Source organism: Chiroxiphia lanceolata, chromosome Z, assembly GCF_009829145.1.
Source record: "Chiroxiphia lanceolata isolate bChiLan1 chromosome Z, bChiLan1.pri, whole genome shotgun sequence".
NCBI lineage: Eukaryota > Metazoa > Chordata > Aves > Passeriformes > Pipridae > Chiroxiphia > Chiroxiphia lanceolata.
Genome location: NC_045671.1, coordinates 28663189 through 28680197, shown reverse-complemented (window position 1 = coordinate 28680197; position 17009 = coordinate 28663189). Strand labels below are relative to the sequence as shown.

At 37.8% G+C, this 17009-nt stretch overlaps 1 protein-coding gene across 25 annotated transcripts in view; it reads left to right on the top strand.

The window, feature by feature from the left end:
• The window catches only part of MPDZ (multiple PDZ domain crumbs cell polarity complex component), a 110174-nt gene extending 95391 nt beyond the window's left edge, over positions 1-14783 (top strand). For 19 of the 25 annotated variants that reach the window (XM_032675119.1, XM_032675124.1, XM_032675102.1 and 16 more), the window contains 12 exons: positions 190-335; positions 691-774; positions 1929-2122; positions 2381-2528; positions 5952-6038; positions 7375-7471; positions 8135-8178; positions 9232-9354; positions 10265-10369; positions 10487-10599; positions 11563-11686; positions 12473-14783. In XM_032675119.1, the coding sequence (XP_032531010.1) occupies positions 190-335; positions 691-774; positions 1929-2122; positions 2381-2528; positions 5952-6038; positions 7375-7471; positions 8135-8178; positions 9232-9354; positions 10265-10369; positions 10487-10599; positions 11563-11686; positions 12473-12619 (1412 nt within the window). In that variant the 3' untranslated portion in view covers positions 12620-14783. The remainder of the gene's footprint in view (positions 1-189; positions 336-690; positions 775-1928; positions 2123-2380; positions 2529-5951; positions 6039-7374; positions 7472-8134; positions 8179-9231; positions 9355-10264; positions 10370-10486; positions 10600-11562; positions 11687-12472) is intronic. The other 6 variants (XM_032675126.1, XM_032675112.1, XM_032675108.1 and 3 more) reach the window with 2 other exon arrangements.
• Positions 14784-17009: the final 2226 nt, after the last annotated feature.

Genomic DNA, 17009 nt, shown 5'->3' with positions numbered 1-17009 from the left:
TTGATGGCAGGAAAACAGGACGCTTGTGAATAAAACTACAGGACAGTACTTGCCTGAGGGGAAGGGCGAATTGGCAGCATCATTCTCTGTGGGTCAGCTCTGTCAATGAGCTCTGAAAAATGCTGTTTAAAGTCACTTTTCTAATACCAAGCCCTCTTACTGTAACCAGAATGTTTAATTGTTTTTTAGACACAAGCAGATCTTCAACTCCAGCCATGTTAGCCTCCGACCCAGCTACTTGTCCCATCATTCCTGGATGTGAAACAACCATTGACATCTCCAAAGGGCGGACTGGTCTTGGTCTGAGCATTGTTGGAGGAGCAGACACTTTGCTGGTTGGTTGGAAAAATATGTGTGTCACTCAAGTGAAATAACAGTAATGAAATTAAAGTGTCTGATAGAAGAGATTTTTTTCGTCTTTTTTTTCTATAGCATTTACAGAAAGACACAAAGAAACCAGTTTAGGGGGGAAAAAAAGAAAAAAGCACTTCTAAAATTGAAAGTATAAATGAACTTCCTAAATATTTTGATTCATAAATAAACTTCGTAAACTTCTTAAATATTTGTTCATCATACATCTGACTTGTGCTTATCATTGATAAATTATAGTAGGAATTTTCAGTTGCTCTTGTTTCAAAATGGGGTATTTTCTTGCAATATGTGATTTTTAATTTTTTTTTTTGTCCACAGGGAGCAATCATTATCCATGAAGTATATGAAGAAGGAGCAGCATCTAAAGATGGGAGACTGTGGGCTGGGGATCAGATATTAGAGGTATGGCAATTTCTTTGCTTGCCGTAGTGGATTGACCCTTGCCGTAGTGGATGCCAAAGCTGCTCTCTCACTCCCCTCTGCAACTGGACAGGGGAGAGAAAATATAACAAAGGATTCATGAGTTAAGGACTGGGAGAGATCACTTACTGATCACCATCATGGGCAAAACAGACTCGAAATGGGGATATTAATTAAATTTTTTACAAATAGAGTCAGAGCAGGAGAATGAGAAGTAAAACAAACCTTAAAAACACCTTCCTCCCACCCCTCCTTCCAATTTCTACCTCCTCCCCCACAGTGGCACAGGGAGACGGGAATGGGGGTTACAATCAGTTGTTGTTTCTGCCATTGCACAAGGAGAGGAGTCCTTCCCCTGCTCCCTGTGGGGCATCTCCAACAGGGGACAGTTCTTTATGAACTTCTCCAGCATAAGTCCATCCCATGAACTGCTGCCGTGTAGATCATTTTTCCATGGGGTGACTGCAATGTTCTTCAGGCACAAGCTGCTCTAGAGTGGGTCCCCCACAAGTCCCACTGGAAGAACCTCTAGCATGGGCCCCTCTCTCCATGGGTCCCTGCCAGGACCCTGCTCCAGCAGGCCTCCCACAGGGTCACAGCCTCCTTCAGGCATCCACCTACTCTGGCATGGGTCTCCTCCATGCAGGTGGATCTCTGCACTCCGGTGGTCTTCCATGGGCTGCAGGGGCACAGCTGCTCCACCATGGTCTGCACCACGGGCTGCAGGGGAACCTCAGCCTGGAGCACCTCCCCCCCCTTCCCTCTCCACTGACCTTGGTGTCTGCAGAGTTTTTCACATGTTCTCACTCTGCTCTTCTCTGGCTGCAATTTTCATCTGCACGAAACTTTTTTTTCCTTCTTAAATATGTAATCACAGAGGTGTTACTGTCAGTCATGATGGCTCTGCTTTGGCCAGTGGTGGGTCCATCCTGAAGACAACTGTTATTGGCTCTATAAGACATGGGGAAATCTTCTGGCAGCTTCTCACAGAAGCCACCCCTGCAGCCCCAGCTCTGCTACCAAAACCTGGCCATGCAAACCCAATACAATCACTTTTGTTTCATTGAACAGAAGGTCTGTTCTGTTTGTCTGCTGGAAGGTGCTACACAATTTACCATTGTATGCTTTTGTTGCAGGTGAACGGAATTGACCTCAGGAATGCCACACATGACGAAGCCATAAATGTCCTCCGACAGACTCCCCAAAAGGTTCGTCTGACTGTGTACAGAGATGAGGCCCAGTACAAGGAAGAAGACATGTATGATGTGCTCAATATAGAGCTTCAGAAGAAGCCTGGCAAAGGCCTTGGGCTGAGTATTGTTGGGAAGAGGTAAGTAATGTAACTGGAGAGTCAATGTCTGGAACTTGCTGGGCATGCTCACGTTTCTGTTATGATCTGGTGCTCAGATCCCACAGGCTTGAAGGCCAAACACATAATTTTTGTACCTAAGCTGATTGGTCTCTCCTAAAGGAACTAGCCCATTGTTACTCAGAAAAATGAGACAGTCTTTATTGTCTTCCCAATAGCAAGCCATAAAAATGACCCTCAAACAATGCTGTAATGCAGAATCCGTGTATGTATTTGCAGAAATGATACAGGTGTGTTTGTGTCAGACATCGTCAAAGGAGGAATAGCAGATACAGATGGGAGATTGATGCAAGGAGACCAGATATTGACAGTGAATGGAGAAGATGTCCGAAATGCTAACCAGGAAGCTGTTGCAGCTTTGCTAAAGGTATTGCCAAAAGAGAAGGTGGATAAGACTGAAAAATTGAAGTCCAGATTCTATGAAAGCTTTAATTTTGTTCAGACTGAGTTCAGACTGTTACTGGAATGTCAGTGAGGTGAGCTTCATGAAATCTAGAACATTCAGATTTTGATACTTTGCCTGATGAAAATGGGAGTGGTGGTGGTACAGAATGCCATATGTTTATAGGGCAGTAGAAGACCATTACCTAGAAAAAACTAAAATTAACACTGTATTTTCTCTAGCAAACTTAGAATTAGTTAACTATCTCACGTTTTTGGAAGGATACTCAGAACTGACTTTAAATGACTGAGAATTCATCGGAGTAGTTGTGCCAAAAGTGATTACTTTCATAATTCACTTACAAGGGCCTGTAGGGATAGGACAAGGGGAATGGTTTTAAACTGAGAGTAAATTTAGATTAGATATTAGAAAGAAATTTTTAGATTAGATATTAGGAAGAAATTCTTTGCTGTGAGGGTGGTCAGGCACTTGAATAGGTTGCCCAGAGAAGCTGTGAATGCCCCATCCCCTGGAAGTGTTCAAGGCCAGGTTGGATGGGGCTCTGGGCAACCTGGTGTAGTGGAAGATGTTCCCACAGGATGGGCAGGAACTGGATGGTCTTTATAGTTCATTCCCACCCAAACAATTCTGTGATTCTACAGTTCTGTGATTCTGTGATACCTGATAATGTTAATCTTTTTTTAGCTCTGTTTGTCTAGTGCCTCCTTACATCCATTAAATACTACAATGTATTTCTTAGTGACCAAGGCATTTAGTTTAAGAAATTGCTTTCTCAGAATTCACTAAGTAAACTTATATCTGCAGCTGTTGGAATCAGAATTTCTATTCTCAATAGATTTTGTGCTTCTGATATCCTTCCCCTATTTCCAAATCAGAATGAAGTCAGACATACAGCATTTCCTGTGATCTGGCAGGAAGTCCAGCTGGTCAGCCAGCTCATTTGGTTTTCAGTCCAGAGTTTTGAGACGTATGCTGCATGGTAAGGGTTCCACTGAGTCAGCATTTTCCAATGGAAAACTGTTCCACTGGGTAAAATTTGACAGACACTAATTGTAGCTGTCTCTTGGATACATAGGCACACAGTCATGGTTCTTAACACTCTCATTCAAAGGTATGTTTTTCCAGATCTTGAACAGTTCCTTGAGTTTTTGTTTTTATTGGGGTAGAGAGGTCCTGGGGGCAAGCAGTGCTTAGTAAGGGGGATGTAGGAGCCCTTCTGTATTTTCAGCATGTGCCCAATAGTGAGAATGCCAGAACTAAGTCTGTGTTGCGACAATGAAGTTGTTAATGTATTATTCTGTGGTAATAGTACTTTTCCATTCTTACCTGATACTTTTTTTATTTTATTTAGGAACACAGTGTTTCTTCTTCATACACTGTACTTTTACCTCTTCTCTAAATAAAAATAGCATTTCTTGTGGAAAGTTTCTTTCATTTTGGCAGACATTTGGAGTATCTAATTGAAGATGCTTAGTTCCCACTTACCATTCATATATTCATGTTTTAAATACTTCATCCTGCTCAGTAGTACTTGTAATTAATTGTCTTAGCCCTGAGAAATGAAGCTTTTAAAAATACCTTAGACAGATTGTTGTTAACAATGGCTTTGTTCACACAGTATAAATGAAATGAAGTGCAGTCACCGTTTCCAGTTCAGGTATCCATTCTCTTTTCATTTATGAGAATGAGACCTAGGAGTGAATTCTCTTGAACTGCCTAAAATGTATTTTGCTAGAAAATTATTTATAATCTTTGGGAAATTCCAGTGTATTTTTAGTAGCATGGGACCAATAGAATGTGTCTTAAGTCTGAGAATTTTGCCAGTTCTTGAAGTGTTTCTTTTGAAGTATCCCTGCAACATGTGAAAAGACTATCAGTTTTTCCACTTACTTGACTTATGGATTTATCGAATGGGAGATTTCAGGAAGACAGTAATAAGGGAAGGTGTAATGAAACTAAATGAAAATTGATTTATTCACAGTTCAGTTGGAAAGTATGACTTCCAACTTTCACACATTGTAATTTTAAAATCTGATTTGTGGGTTTGCATTTTATGTGAGGATGTGGTAATTTTAGGTACACGGATTACTTCGCCATTTTTCCATTTTGAGTAAGAGTTGTCCGTATGGTTTAATAGGAGCAGGAAAGAATGGTTTTCCCCAAGCTTTGATCAAGTCTTTTCCAGGACATAGAGAAGTCAACATTAAAATGGAATAACTTAAAATAAAAAGCAATTTAGTAATAAATCTTTTTTAGTGTCAACTCTAAGAGTATAACAACAGCAAATGAGGGATGGAAACCATGTTTGAATGGATATGTCCAGTTGCTTATGACATATTGGTGTATTACTCTGAATTTTTCTGACAATTACATGATCCTCTCTTAAGGTAATAAAGATAAAACATGATAAATAAAGGCAAACTTATATTAAGTTCTTGGTATACGGAAGTTCACAGTAACGACTTCATGGTGAAAGAAAAAAGCAGAATAGCAACAAAACTTTGAAATTTCTGTATTTGAATACATTGCAGATAGATGTCTTCTTTTGACACTACTTATATTATTTTGGAGATTCAATTTTCTAAATCTTGTTTGTGATAATAACTTATCTGTCTCTTCAAAATGTCTTGGTTTCTAAATATTTGATAGAATTTTCTTCTAAGAAATGCTTTTTATATAGATATGTGGATACTTGACAGTGTAATTAAAAGCTTAAAGAGTAGTGAAAGGACTTTACCATGTGCAATCAGTCCATATCACCCAGCTTCTTGCTGGGAGTCAGATGCAGAAAGTTCATTTAAACTACAGATAGATGTTTAGAAAATTTCCTGCCCAAAATTTCTTTAGTTGTGTTGATGTCTATCCAAAGTAACAGATAATTTCAAAAGTGTGAGAGAGACGAGTAACTTCCAGTTTAAATACCATGTTCTCAGTCATATAAAGAGAAATAATGATTAAGACTTTTGAGGTATTACACTGGTTTTAGTGTTTATTGTGAAAATGGTCAGTTTCATTATTCCTTGAAAAGTGCCAACTTGAAAATAGGTGTTGACATTGCAAGAAGACAGAACTACTCCTTATTAAGGTACTCTGTGTACCTTAGTAGCAGAGTTAGTCTTCTTGTGTGATTTTCATGTCTGCATTGTAATACAGGTTAATCCAAAAAAAATACCCTGCTCAGTATTGAATATCATGGTGTACTTAGTCTGTGTGTCTCTGGTCCTGCCATGAACTCTCCGAAGGACTCATTTCAGGGTTGCTAGTCCATCACTCTCCCCTCTGTCTGTATTTTTTTCTTATTCTACTGTCAGATAAGTGACTTAAATATTGTCGTAGGCTTTAATTTTGTAGACAGAAGAGGTGTGTTATAAGTGACTGGTTCTTTAGTGTTCCTTAGGTACAGTAAGACTAGAGGTCGGAAGAATAAAAGCTGGACCCTTCCACTCTGAGAGGAGAACATCCCAGAGCAGCCAGGTATATAACTGTAAAACTGGTTAGTTTGGAAGAAATAATGGTTAAATAATGAAAGCAAATAAAAAGAAGTGGTTTTATGATGACAATGGTTTTCCACATACCTGATCTGAGATAGAAAAATTCTGCAGCTTTTCGGAACATATTTTTATATATTCACTTTAACATATTGTATCTGATATAGACAGGATCCAGCTAAAAATGTAGCCCAGAAATGGCTTTGCTCCAGACTTCAGCCTGAACAGCATATAGAACTCCAGTTCTTACCAATACCAGAAGAAGTCAGTTCAATCTCTTTGTTACTTTCAGAGTACTTGGCCTGCAATGGAATACTGTTCCAGTAAACATAGTGAATTTCTCCATTCTTTCCATGTTTTTACTATTATCTTGGTCACCAGAAGCAAGAAACCTCCACCCTTTCCATCAGGCTTCTCTTTTTTATTTAATTGTTGGCTAATGTTATAGTGTAACAAACTCACATCAGTTTCTGTATTTGAAAGCATTTCTCATGTGGTAGCAGCTCATATTGTCATTCTCTTCAGTAGGAGCAACATCTCTGAGAGCTCACAAGTTACCTTAGAACTTTTTCTGGTTGTAAACTGAGTATGCAGATCTCAGGTACTGAAGATAAATAGTTTTAAAACAAATCATAATTAAACAGTTTCAAGTGAGCAGAATTAGACAGGATAAGACTGAAATGTTAGGCTCTCTTCAAAATGGGTACTGACAAACAAGATGAAAGCATACAGACTCTGTCTGGTCTTATTCTAAGATGAAGCTCACAATGTTGAATGTTTTGAAGAGTGTGTAACAATCAGTGAACTAACTAGTCTGGCCAGGAACCATGTTGTTCCTTTACTTACCTTGCTAGTATAGTGAATGTCTTCCTGGAAATTGTGCGGGTGAAGCTGCGTGGAGAGCGTAATCTTAATTTTAGCTGATGCAGTAGGTGAATATTCACAAGTACATATGAGAATGTATAAAGATCTGTCTTTTGTGTTCTGTCCCTACTGTGATAATTATGGCTAACTTGCATTAGAAGATCTCTGCGAGATGATAGAAGGTGCAAATATAATGGCCTAGTCATGCCCTCGGAAGCAGCACTTCAAAGCTTTGCATGGGGTTATAAACATGAAATCTCTAAATTGGTCTGAGGATGTTTCAAAGAGCCCTCTAGAGTGACCAAGAAATATGTGGATGTTCTCTGTATCAGCTTTGACTGGGCACAGAAAAAATAAAATACAGCAGAAAATACACTGAATACAGCTAGTTACAGTTTTACATTTATTAATTGTATGACTGAAGCAGCTCTCTAATCCCAGTCTTACACTGTGTTTAGGTCAGTGAAGGAAGTGGCAGTCTCTCATCATTCAGTTTCCCCATTTCTGGGTCCAGTGCACCTGAGGTCTTTGAAAGTGGTGTAAAGAAGAATACCAGTAAGTTTGGGGGGGGGGGTGTTGGTGCTTTCAGTATTTTGTACATGTGAACTGGTAGCTGAGATCTTTTGCTGTCTCTAGAATATTGTAAATTATGTGATATAGACCTTAAAGTGATTCCTTAGTAATTGAAGTGGCAGGGGCAGTTACTGCTCAGTACATCACACATACATATTGTAATACCTTTTTATAAAAGAAACTAGCAAATTCTTGTATCAGCTGAGAATCTAAGTTGAGCCATAATTTTCTATTTAATCTAAATACGTCTTCAGTCAAGCTGTCTCATTCATAAAAATCCAGATACTGTATAGTTATATGAAAATACATGCGGAATAGCTGTCTTATGCTTAAATGTAGAACAAACTTGCTTCTGACCAAAGTATTGCTAGCAAATATTAGTTTTTCCTATTCTATTTGAGCATGCTGAGCAGTTTTATTCCAAAAGTTATTTAAATGGAGAAAATGATTGATTCTCTCACCTACTCTAGGAGTATTTCAATCCAATTGATGTAATGACAGCCACTTTCAAATTGGCTTAAAATATATATAACAAATCAGCAGAAAGTTAGAATCATCATAATGGTTTGGATAACTTTATTAGGAAAGTTTTCTAGGAATGCTAGTTTTAACTTTTTTTAAAATTTATTTTAATTCATTTGACAGCAGCTTCTGAAATACAGGGACTAAGAACAGTTGAAATAAAAAAGGTAAGTTATAGCATGAAGTAGTATATATCAGGAACAGGTGTTGTAAATGTTGTCAGTAGGTTTCTTTACAGAAAGAAAGTCTAGACCTATTCATTGTTTTGAGAGAGGAATTGATATGGCGATAGAAATTAATTTGTCTGTCTTTTCAGGTCAGGACTGTATGATCTCCACTGCCTATATTTTTATGTAAAATCAGTGTGACTTACTCTGTCACGTTTTGTGAGCTGTGTTGAAAGCAAAAGAAGGAAGATTTACTAAGAGATAATGGGACCTAATTTTATTACCAGACTGAGTTAAATCCAAACTCTGTTTTGGTGAAGTCAGAGAAAGTTGGAAGGCTGCTTTTTTGTGTTTAATATTTTTCTGCACACATATTTTTAATGAAACATACAGCTGTGAGGTTTTCAACTGTGAAATTCAGTCACCTTCATTATGCATGTGAACTTAGTCACAGGCAGCTTCTTATGGTCCAAAATATTTATATTTATTTGACTTTGCCTGGCATCTTGTTCACTTGATTACATGGATTGTTTTTAGCCATTTTCTTTTACAGTAGAATCTGTAAATACCAGTTTTACAATATCAGTTTTTGCAGTGAGGTATTCAGGTGTGGTGCAGTAGTAAACAGCTGGTTTTGCTCTTCAACACTGGGGCGCTAGGGGGAGCATAAAGCTTAATTCTAGTGTTCGGGAGGTTCATGATAGGAAGTCGATATAGACAATACTAAGGACAGCGATTCCATCTCTTCGGTTTTCCTTGCTCAGACTTCCTATGCTGAATTAAGGGACTGATGCTGAATTCTGTACTTAGTTAATAAAATATACAACTAAATTGGCAAATTTTCACCTACCACAGAGAAATAGAAACATCTCATGTGATCTCCGTGCTTTCTTGAAGTGATGCAAAGTGTATTATCTTAAAAAACGGCTTGAGACACAGGAATTCTGATTTTCATGAGACAAGGTGCTTAGTGATTTTTTGAGGCAAGCGTAAAGTTCTCTGTATGTGTTTTTCTTTCCAGAAAAATCTTATCTTTTTTCATTACTGTAACAGAGCCCTGCAGATTCACTAGGAGTGAGCATTGCTGGAGGTGTAGGAAGTCCTCTTGGAGATGTTCCTATATTTATTGCCATGATGCACCCAAACGGAGTTGCAGCTCAGACTCAGAAACTAAGAGTAAGTTAATTTTTAAGAAGGCTGTAAAGATTGCATGGGTAATGCACAGTAATTACTCTAGACAGGCAATAAATTAGCAGTTGGATGATACAATCATAAGTGCTTCTGGCTGCGTCAAGAGTTCTTGCTGTTTGAACTGATGAAACAGCAACTCAGATTGGTAGCATGGGAAAATGTAATTGCTGAAATGTACTAACTTAAGAAAGGAAGTCCTAAAGCAATCTTGGATCTTAGAATTAGTCAGCTTCTGAAAATTAAAAGCATAGAGAGTGGTTCAGAAGGATGCATTCTGTAAGTGAGTGCTACTGCTGTGTGGTGGTTGTTCCTGCAACTGTGGGTATGCAGTATGTTCTATCTCTTATGTTACAGAGATAGTGCTTTTTGGGTTCTGAGTTGAACTGGGAGGTCCTATCTGATACTGTATTTGAATGTGTACTATATCCAAGCTGTATCAGACGTAGTTGAATTTGACTCAGGTCTCCTGGAAAGTGGACAGTGTTATTTCAAGCTGAATTCAGACACAGAATCTCTGATGATAATTTGCTTCTTGAGTCTATCTTCAGGTGACGTGCAAAATGCATATCTGTTTTTTACATGCTGTGCATTTCTAAAATGTTAGGATCAATTATGTAAACCATCATTACTTTTTTACACTGAATACGCTAAACTGTTGAAATTTGCTCATTCTGATGTTGACTTTCCCACTTTTGTATTGGGTTATTATGCAGTTAAAAGGGTTTTTTGCCTACAAGAGGACTGTGAACGTACAGTTGCTAATTTCTTTCTTCCTGCCGTATATTACTGATAAAATCTGGCTAAATGCAAATAGACAGATCTACTGTTGTTGAAAGAAGTGACAAATAAATCTATTTGTCTAACTGAGTTAGATTTTCTACCTTTTCTTCTGTAGGTTGGGGACAGGATTGTTAGCATCTGTGGAACATCTACTGAGGGCATGACTCATTCCCAAGCTGTTAATATCTTAAAAAATGCTTCAGGCACTATTGAGTTGCAGGTAAAAAATCTTCAGTGACATTTTGAATACTTTCTGTATACTGTTTTGCCAGCTGTTACAATGAATTATTTTAGTGTCAGCATTCTTATTTTACTGGTTTATGAACTCTGTTTCTAGGTTGTAGCTGGAGGAGAAGTGAGTGTCATAACTGGGCAGCAGCAGGATCCACCTACATCCAGTCTTTCATTTGCGGGACTAACTTCAACTGGCATTTTTCAGGATGATTTAGGGTCAGTAACTATAGAATATACAGCTTCTGTAGCCAGTTGTTTTAGTTGGAACTCAACCTAAAAATCATACAAATTCTAGCAAATAATAGATGAATTGATTGGCACAATCATGATTAAAACACTGGTGTTATGTGGCACCTGTAGGCCAGTGTTTCTCTTCTGCATTTTTCATTATATGATTTGCTATGCTGCAATTTGTTTTTGAACTTCTGTAGAGTTATGGTGCGATTTGATTTCTTCTACATTCTCCATTGTTTCACTGAGATTTGGTAGCTGGGATTAGTTGATACACCAAAAAAAGTCCCTTTCCACTGTAGTACTTGTGTTTCCGTAATGTGCTTTCTGGTGCTTGGATATCATGAGTATCTAATAGACTTGCAAGGTACATTACGTAAACAATTTTGCCTCAATCTCTGTCATAGATCTGAGGCACTTTTCTTTTAGGAAGAGGCAAAGAGAGAACAGGGTTCTGTAGCCACACGTATCTACTTTGAAAGGTAGAATTTCAAAATTTCATACAATCGAAGTATATGTGGGGGAATATACTTACAGATGATATGTATAAACATGTACATGCAAATACACGTTTATCTATTAGAGGAAGAGAGAAGCAATCAAACGTTATAGCATAAACTGATGGCGCTAATTTTAGGCCTTACAGGATTTTTGAAGTAGATGTTATGGAAACTTGAGGTACTGGCATTGCATCTGTACTTCACTGGTAAGCACATAGCAGCCATAACTATGTCCTGAGCTGTGTGTTTGAAGTAGCTACTTTTACGTAATAATATAGGCATTAGACATTTACAGTGTTTAACACAAACTTAAATAACCAGTTCATTACAATAAAAGTATTTATAGTTAGAGTAGAAAGGGAAATGTATTGATTACAATAAAAGAAATATTATACATGTTAAATCCAAAGTTCAGACAACATCACAGTACTCTTTTCCCTTTTCTTAGACCTCCTCAGTACAAGACTATTACTCTGGACAGAGGACCGGACGGCCTTGGCTTTAGTATTGTGGGTGGCTATGGCAGTCCCCATGGAGACTTACCCATTTATGTGAAGACGGTGTTTGCAAAGGTAGGTGTAGGCTTGTTCAGTCAGTCCATTTATTAGTTCACTCAGACCAAATCATGGCCTTAGTTGGCAGCCAAAAGATTGTTACAGATTTTCCTTTTTAGTGTAAGTGCTGGTCAAAATGTACCTCCAGTAATTAAAAGCTGTAGTCTTCAAAAGATTCAGAGTTTCTAAATACATGTGATCCAGCATATGGCAGTCTTTTCCACGTCTCAAAACTGGAATTGTGCACATACTTGGAAAAACATTTCCCTTGCCTTATATTTAGAGTGTGTTTTCTTCGGGTAGTAGAGGGAACTATATTATTGAACTTAGATTGGACCTTTGGAGTAGTTCAAATACTAACCTGAGTTTAATAGTTTGGACTGCCGTAGGAAACAGCCCTGAGTCAGAAAAAACTAAAATGAAGAATCTCAAATTTTTATGGTAAATTAGAGTGTAGAGCTGGGTGTTAGTGACTGAATTTCTTAAAAAAGTTGCTGAAAACTTCCTTGGGTCTTGAAAATGCTAATGCTATGATAGCAGGGTTTAAATGTTTTACTAGCTGGACAAACAGAGTTAAGGGAACAAAAAATCCTGTAGGTCTGATTTGTAGATGTTGTGAAACTTAGGGCAGGGCAGACGACTGCACTGTAGTACAGTTGTACTACAATTGACTGTATTGGAATAATTGAAAATCAAAAATGTTTCAAGGAGTTTGTACACTGTACCAATCTTAAACCGTAAGGACTGTGTGTCAGGAAGAAAAAGAAATGCATGAGTCTGCAGTTATGTGTTGTATCGTTTCAGGGTGCAGCAGCAGAAGACGGACGTCTGAAGAGGGGGGATCAGATCATTGCTGTGAATGGGCAGAGCTTAGAAGGGGTGACTCATGAGGAAGCAGTTGCTATTCTGAAAAGGACAAAAGGATCAGTCACTTTGACTGTATTGTCATGAACTGGCTGCTTGAAGGGTTAGGGTCAATAAGACTGTATTATTTACTTTCCACATAGTAAAGATAATGGAAATGTTTGTATAGTCTTCTTGCTCTTCCAGATTCACAGGACTGGGTTACAGCATTGAAGAAAAGTAACATTTAACCATATTTCTGTATACAATAGAAGTACTTCTCTTACTGTCAAGCCACTGGGATGAAGTTATGTCAGCTATGTAAAGAGATGGATATTTTTCCTATTATTAAGTCAGCAGGGAAAAAAAGAAAAAAGAATATTTGCATTAATAACCACACAACAAAAACTGAAATGTTTTGCTAACAGACTTTGGATATTTGAATAATGTTGGAAAAATTACAAATTCACGAAGTCAACAAGGGGGTTGCATGGGTAGCAGTAATCAGAAAACAGGAATAAGTTTACTGAAGAAAAAAAGTACTAATAAAATAGAGACTTGGGGGATAGAGAGAAAAGTATGTAATCTGGAGGCTGATTATTAATGGACTTAGATGGTTATTTGTAACTAGATGATCTTTAAGGTCCCTTCCAACCCAAACCATTCTATGATCAAGTAGAAGGGGCTGGGTGGGTACTTGGATGCGTTAGTTTGCTTGTCTGTTTATATGTTTAAATTTCCTAAGTCATGGTGTATGCCCAAAAAAGAGAAAACTGTGTTTCATTTTGGCTTAGATTTGAGGGTTTTTTTGTTTTGATGTTTGTATGTTTGTTTGTTTTATTGCTTTGTTTGTTTCTCATTTGTTGGTTTGGGTTTGGGGGTTTTGTTTATGTGGGTTTTTGGCAGGGCGTTGAGGCTTGTGTGTTTGTTTCAAAAGGAGAGGACTTGTGCTCAGGGCCAAAAAATTCAGTGCTAGTGGAAACTGTTCCTGGTGAATGAGAATACCCAGCAACTGCAGTATTAGAAGAACTAGACTTTTATAATAGTAGTATTTTCTAGTGTATATGGATGTGAAAACAACCTTCCCAGTATGAAATGTCTGTAAGCAAAGGTTCTCTTCCAACATGCAAGACTAACTACAGGCTCAATGCAGACATTTCTTCAACTGCATGAATCAGAGCTGTGAACAAACTGCTCAGAGCAGGTTTACTTGGCTGCCGACAGATGTCTGGATATCTTTTAGGCCAGTGTGGAAGAAGTTGATGTTACGGTGTTGCTGCCATTACCAACAGCAGTAAAGGTAGAGTCCTCCTTGAACTGAGGAGACATAAAACCAGTACTAATGTGTTGAGGATGGGTAAAGGCCTGAAAATTCCTCCCAGTGGAGGTGAAGAGTAAGACAGCAGTGAACGTTTGCATCAGTAATAAGCAGAAGAGATTTGAGAGCCACAACTATTTTTTTGGGGATATTGATTTTAGAGGCACAAATACAAGATGTGTCTAGTAAGTACAATGCAACCATGGAGCTGTTCTTTGTTCAGCAGTGTGGTCAGTAAATGTATCACTTTTTCCTCACTAAAACTTTATGTAAAAGTAACACTCAATGAAGCTCTTAGCTGATTATTGCCTGCCTGCCTTTGCCTGCCTTGCTTCTAGGAATCTGGCAGATAAAGCACACTTTCCCCGTGATTTATTTTCCTGCAGAAAAATTTCACTGAGTCTTTTGAGGAAGAAAGATACCTAGCTAACTAGCATGCTAATTAGCAGAAAGATCCCTTGTGTTGATTAACCAAAAAAATGTAGCAAGAAGGCCACCATGTCAATTGTCATTTAAGAGAAATCCATACTGAAAATGCAGGCAATGCTCAGGCCATCATTATGGGAGAATACAAAAGACTAGCATTTGTTTTAGTGGGGTCACAAAAGCAGTATTAGAAGTGTCTGTCAAATAGTATTAACATATTGGTAGCTAAGTGTAAGCGAATTAACAAAAAATCCACCCCTTTGTCTTTTTAACTGTTCTGGAAGTTACACTGTGATAGGCTAAGATGGAAGAAATCACATGGTACCATTACTGGATGCTGCTGTTATTGAATTGCTCTTTTATACTTATTTCTTGCATAGTGTGAGAATTACCTACATTAGAATATGTAAAGTCACTTTACATAGTATCTATATTTGTAACAGAAGTAGTTTACAGCTATTTTGTTACTGCTTTTGTGTCACAATGTGGGATTTAAATAAATAAATTCCAAACTGTCATGATAAAGAAGTAAAGTTGCAGGTGTGTTCCTGATTGCTTTACAATGGCATGCTTGCATTGTTCATTCTGTTGCGAAAGATGAATTCAAAATAATTTCATAGTTATAAAAAGGCATTACTCTTATGTGAACCTTAATTTATTTTTTTTTTAAGATTTTATCTTCACTTGCAAATCCAACTCGTTGCAAATCCATGAAACTATGAAGCTATCTTGCTTTTTTGTGCCAGAGATCATTATTCATTTTTCAGTCTGTTTAAAAAGCATTCCTTCAGGCATGGGACTTGCCATGAGGGATCAACAGTGAGCCATGGAGCCTGTGACTCAGAGAACAGGGTCTCCCAAAAGCCTTATGCCCATTTTCTGGTCAGATATCCATCCCTTTCTTTTAACTTTGCTTACCTCTCAACTATTCAATGTGGAGGAGTAGAGTGGTGTTAATGAAAAGGTTTTTAATCTTAGATCTGAGATACCTGCTCACTCTTGACAGTGAGCAGGTATCATTGGCATGGCTACTTTTCTGCTCATTCTTCTGGTGTATTTTATTTCTGGATTATCTTTATGGAAGCAATGATATTGGTAATTCTCAGCTGGGAGAGTGGGTGGAATTTAGCAACTATTGATGATCCCCTTCCCTTCACTCTATCAAAAAAAGAAGCTGTATATTCTGAAGACCTAGATGAAGGAAAAAAATCTTTGTTGTTAAATGTCAAGAAGAGGTTTGTTTTGCTGACAGATAATTGCAAGTAATGTGGAGGAACTTTTTTAAATAGCATTTTGCAAAGCAAGTCTTACCTCAAAGTGGGAGTGACATTGGAAAGGGGCTGGTGTTAGATTCCTACACACACTTTCTCTTGCTTTTTAAAAACAAATTCTTTGAAACATCTAAAATATTCATGTGTAGAGAGCACTTCTGTCTCAGGCACCACTTGAAACTAATAAGAATAGATTAAAATTTTCACTTATTTACAAATGGTAATAAAACAGTGAACAGTGTTGTCCTTAGTATATTCAACACCTGCAGTGTGGATATTTTTTTTCTGAATTGGAGATCACGCATCTTCCTCAACACATCTAGATCTTGATTATATTGCATTTTAGTTCAGTGTTGCGGGGTAATGCATTGTGCCACCAATATTCATGGAAATGGTAACACTGACAGATTAGACAGATCCATTTCAGACACTTGAGAAGAATATACCTAACGGAAGATGATGCCTAAGTAGCTGGAGGTTCCAATCTTTTTGCTATGTTTTCATCATCCGTTTTACTCCCAGTGAAAATGATTGTTTGAAATAGGTAGAAAAAATATAAATGCTACTTCTCTTATTTCAGTAGAAAAGAGAAAAATTTCTGGTAAGCTACTAATCCTAAAAGCTATGTACCTCTGAGTTGAAGGTAACAGAATTGTCCAAACTAAGTTATTAATTTTTAACTCAAGATTTTTTGTTAAGTTGCAGCAGCAAGTTATTTTTAGAAAGTGAACTAACCAGGTTTTCGCTTACTTTTTCTCATCAAACTACTTTCTGGCAAGTCCCATTTTTTTTGATCTTCAGATAGCTAGTTTAAGTGTGTAATTTTTTTTTAATTACTTCAAGGGAGTGTTTGAATCACATAAAAAAACCCTAAAACATACTTGTTTTCTTAGTTGTGAGTACTACATTGGATTTTTTAAGTGCTAGCAGTTAGGTGTCCAGTTAATCCATAGACAGACAAGTGAAAGGTTTTTGTCTAAAATAGGAGGCTTTGAATTGGTTAGCACTCCTTAATGTTTTCTACTGTTTCAGTGTTTGGCAGTTTATTAAGATTACACCCTGCTAAGTGAATTGCTTTTAATTAAGAGTACGCTTTGACTGAAAAAGGTAGACATTATAGCTAAAAGGGAGTGTATGTTCCTTTAGTATTTCTGTGGGATATGAGGTACCTTTTTGAGGCTCTCAGCACTGGTGAACAACAGAGTGTCACTTTGGTGTGTTTTCATAGGTTTTTGTTTATACTCCTCACAGAAGAGTGCATGATATCAGGACTCAGACGACTGAGATAACAGAGTACATTTTCAGGATACCTTACCAGGTTCCACAGCTGTGCTGGGCAGGGCACATCTCCAGGATGAAGGACCACCGCCTCCCTAAGATCCTGCTCTGTGGTGAACTTGCCACTGGCTACCACATGAGAGGAGCCCCAAAGAAAAGATACAAGGACTCCCTGAAACAACATCTCAGCCTTGGCCATACTGAT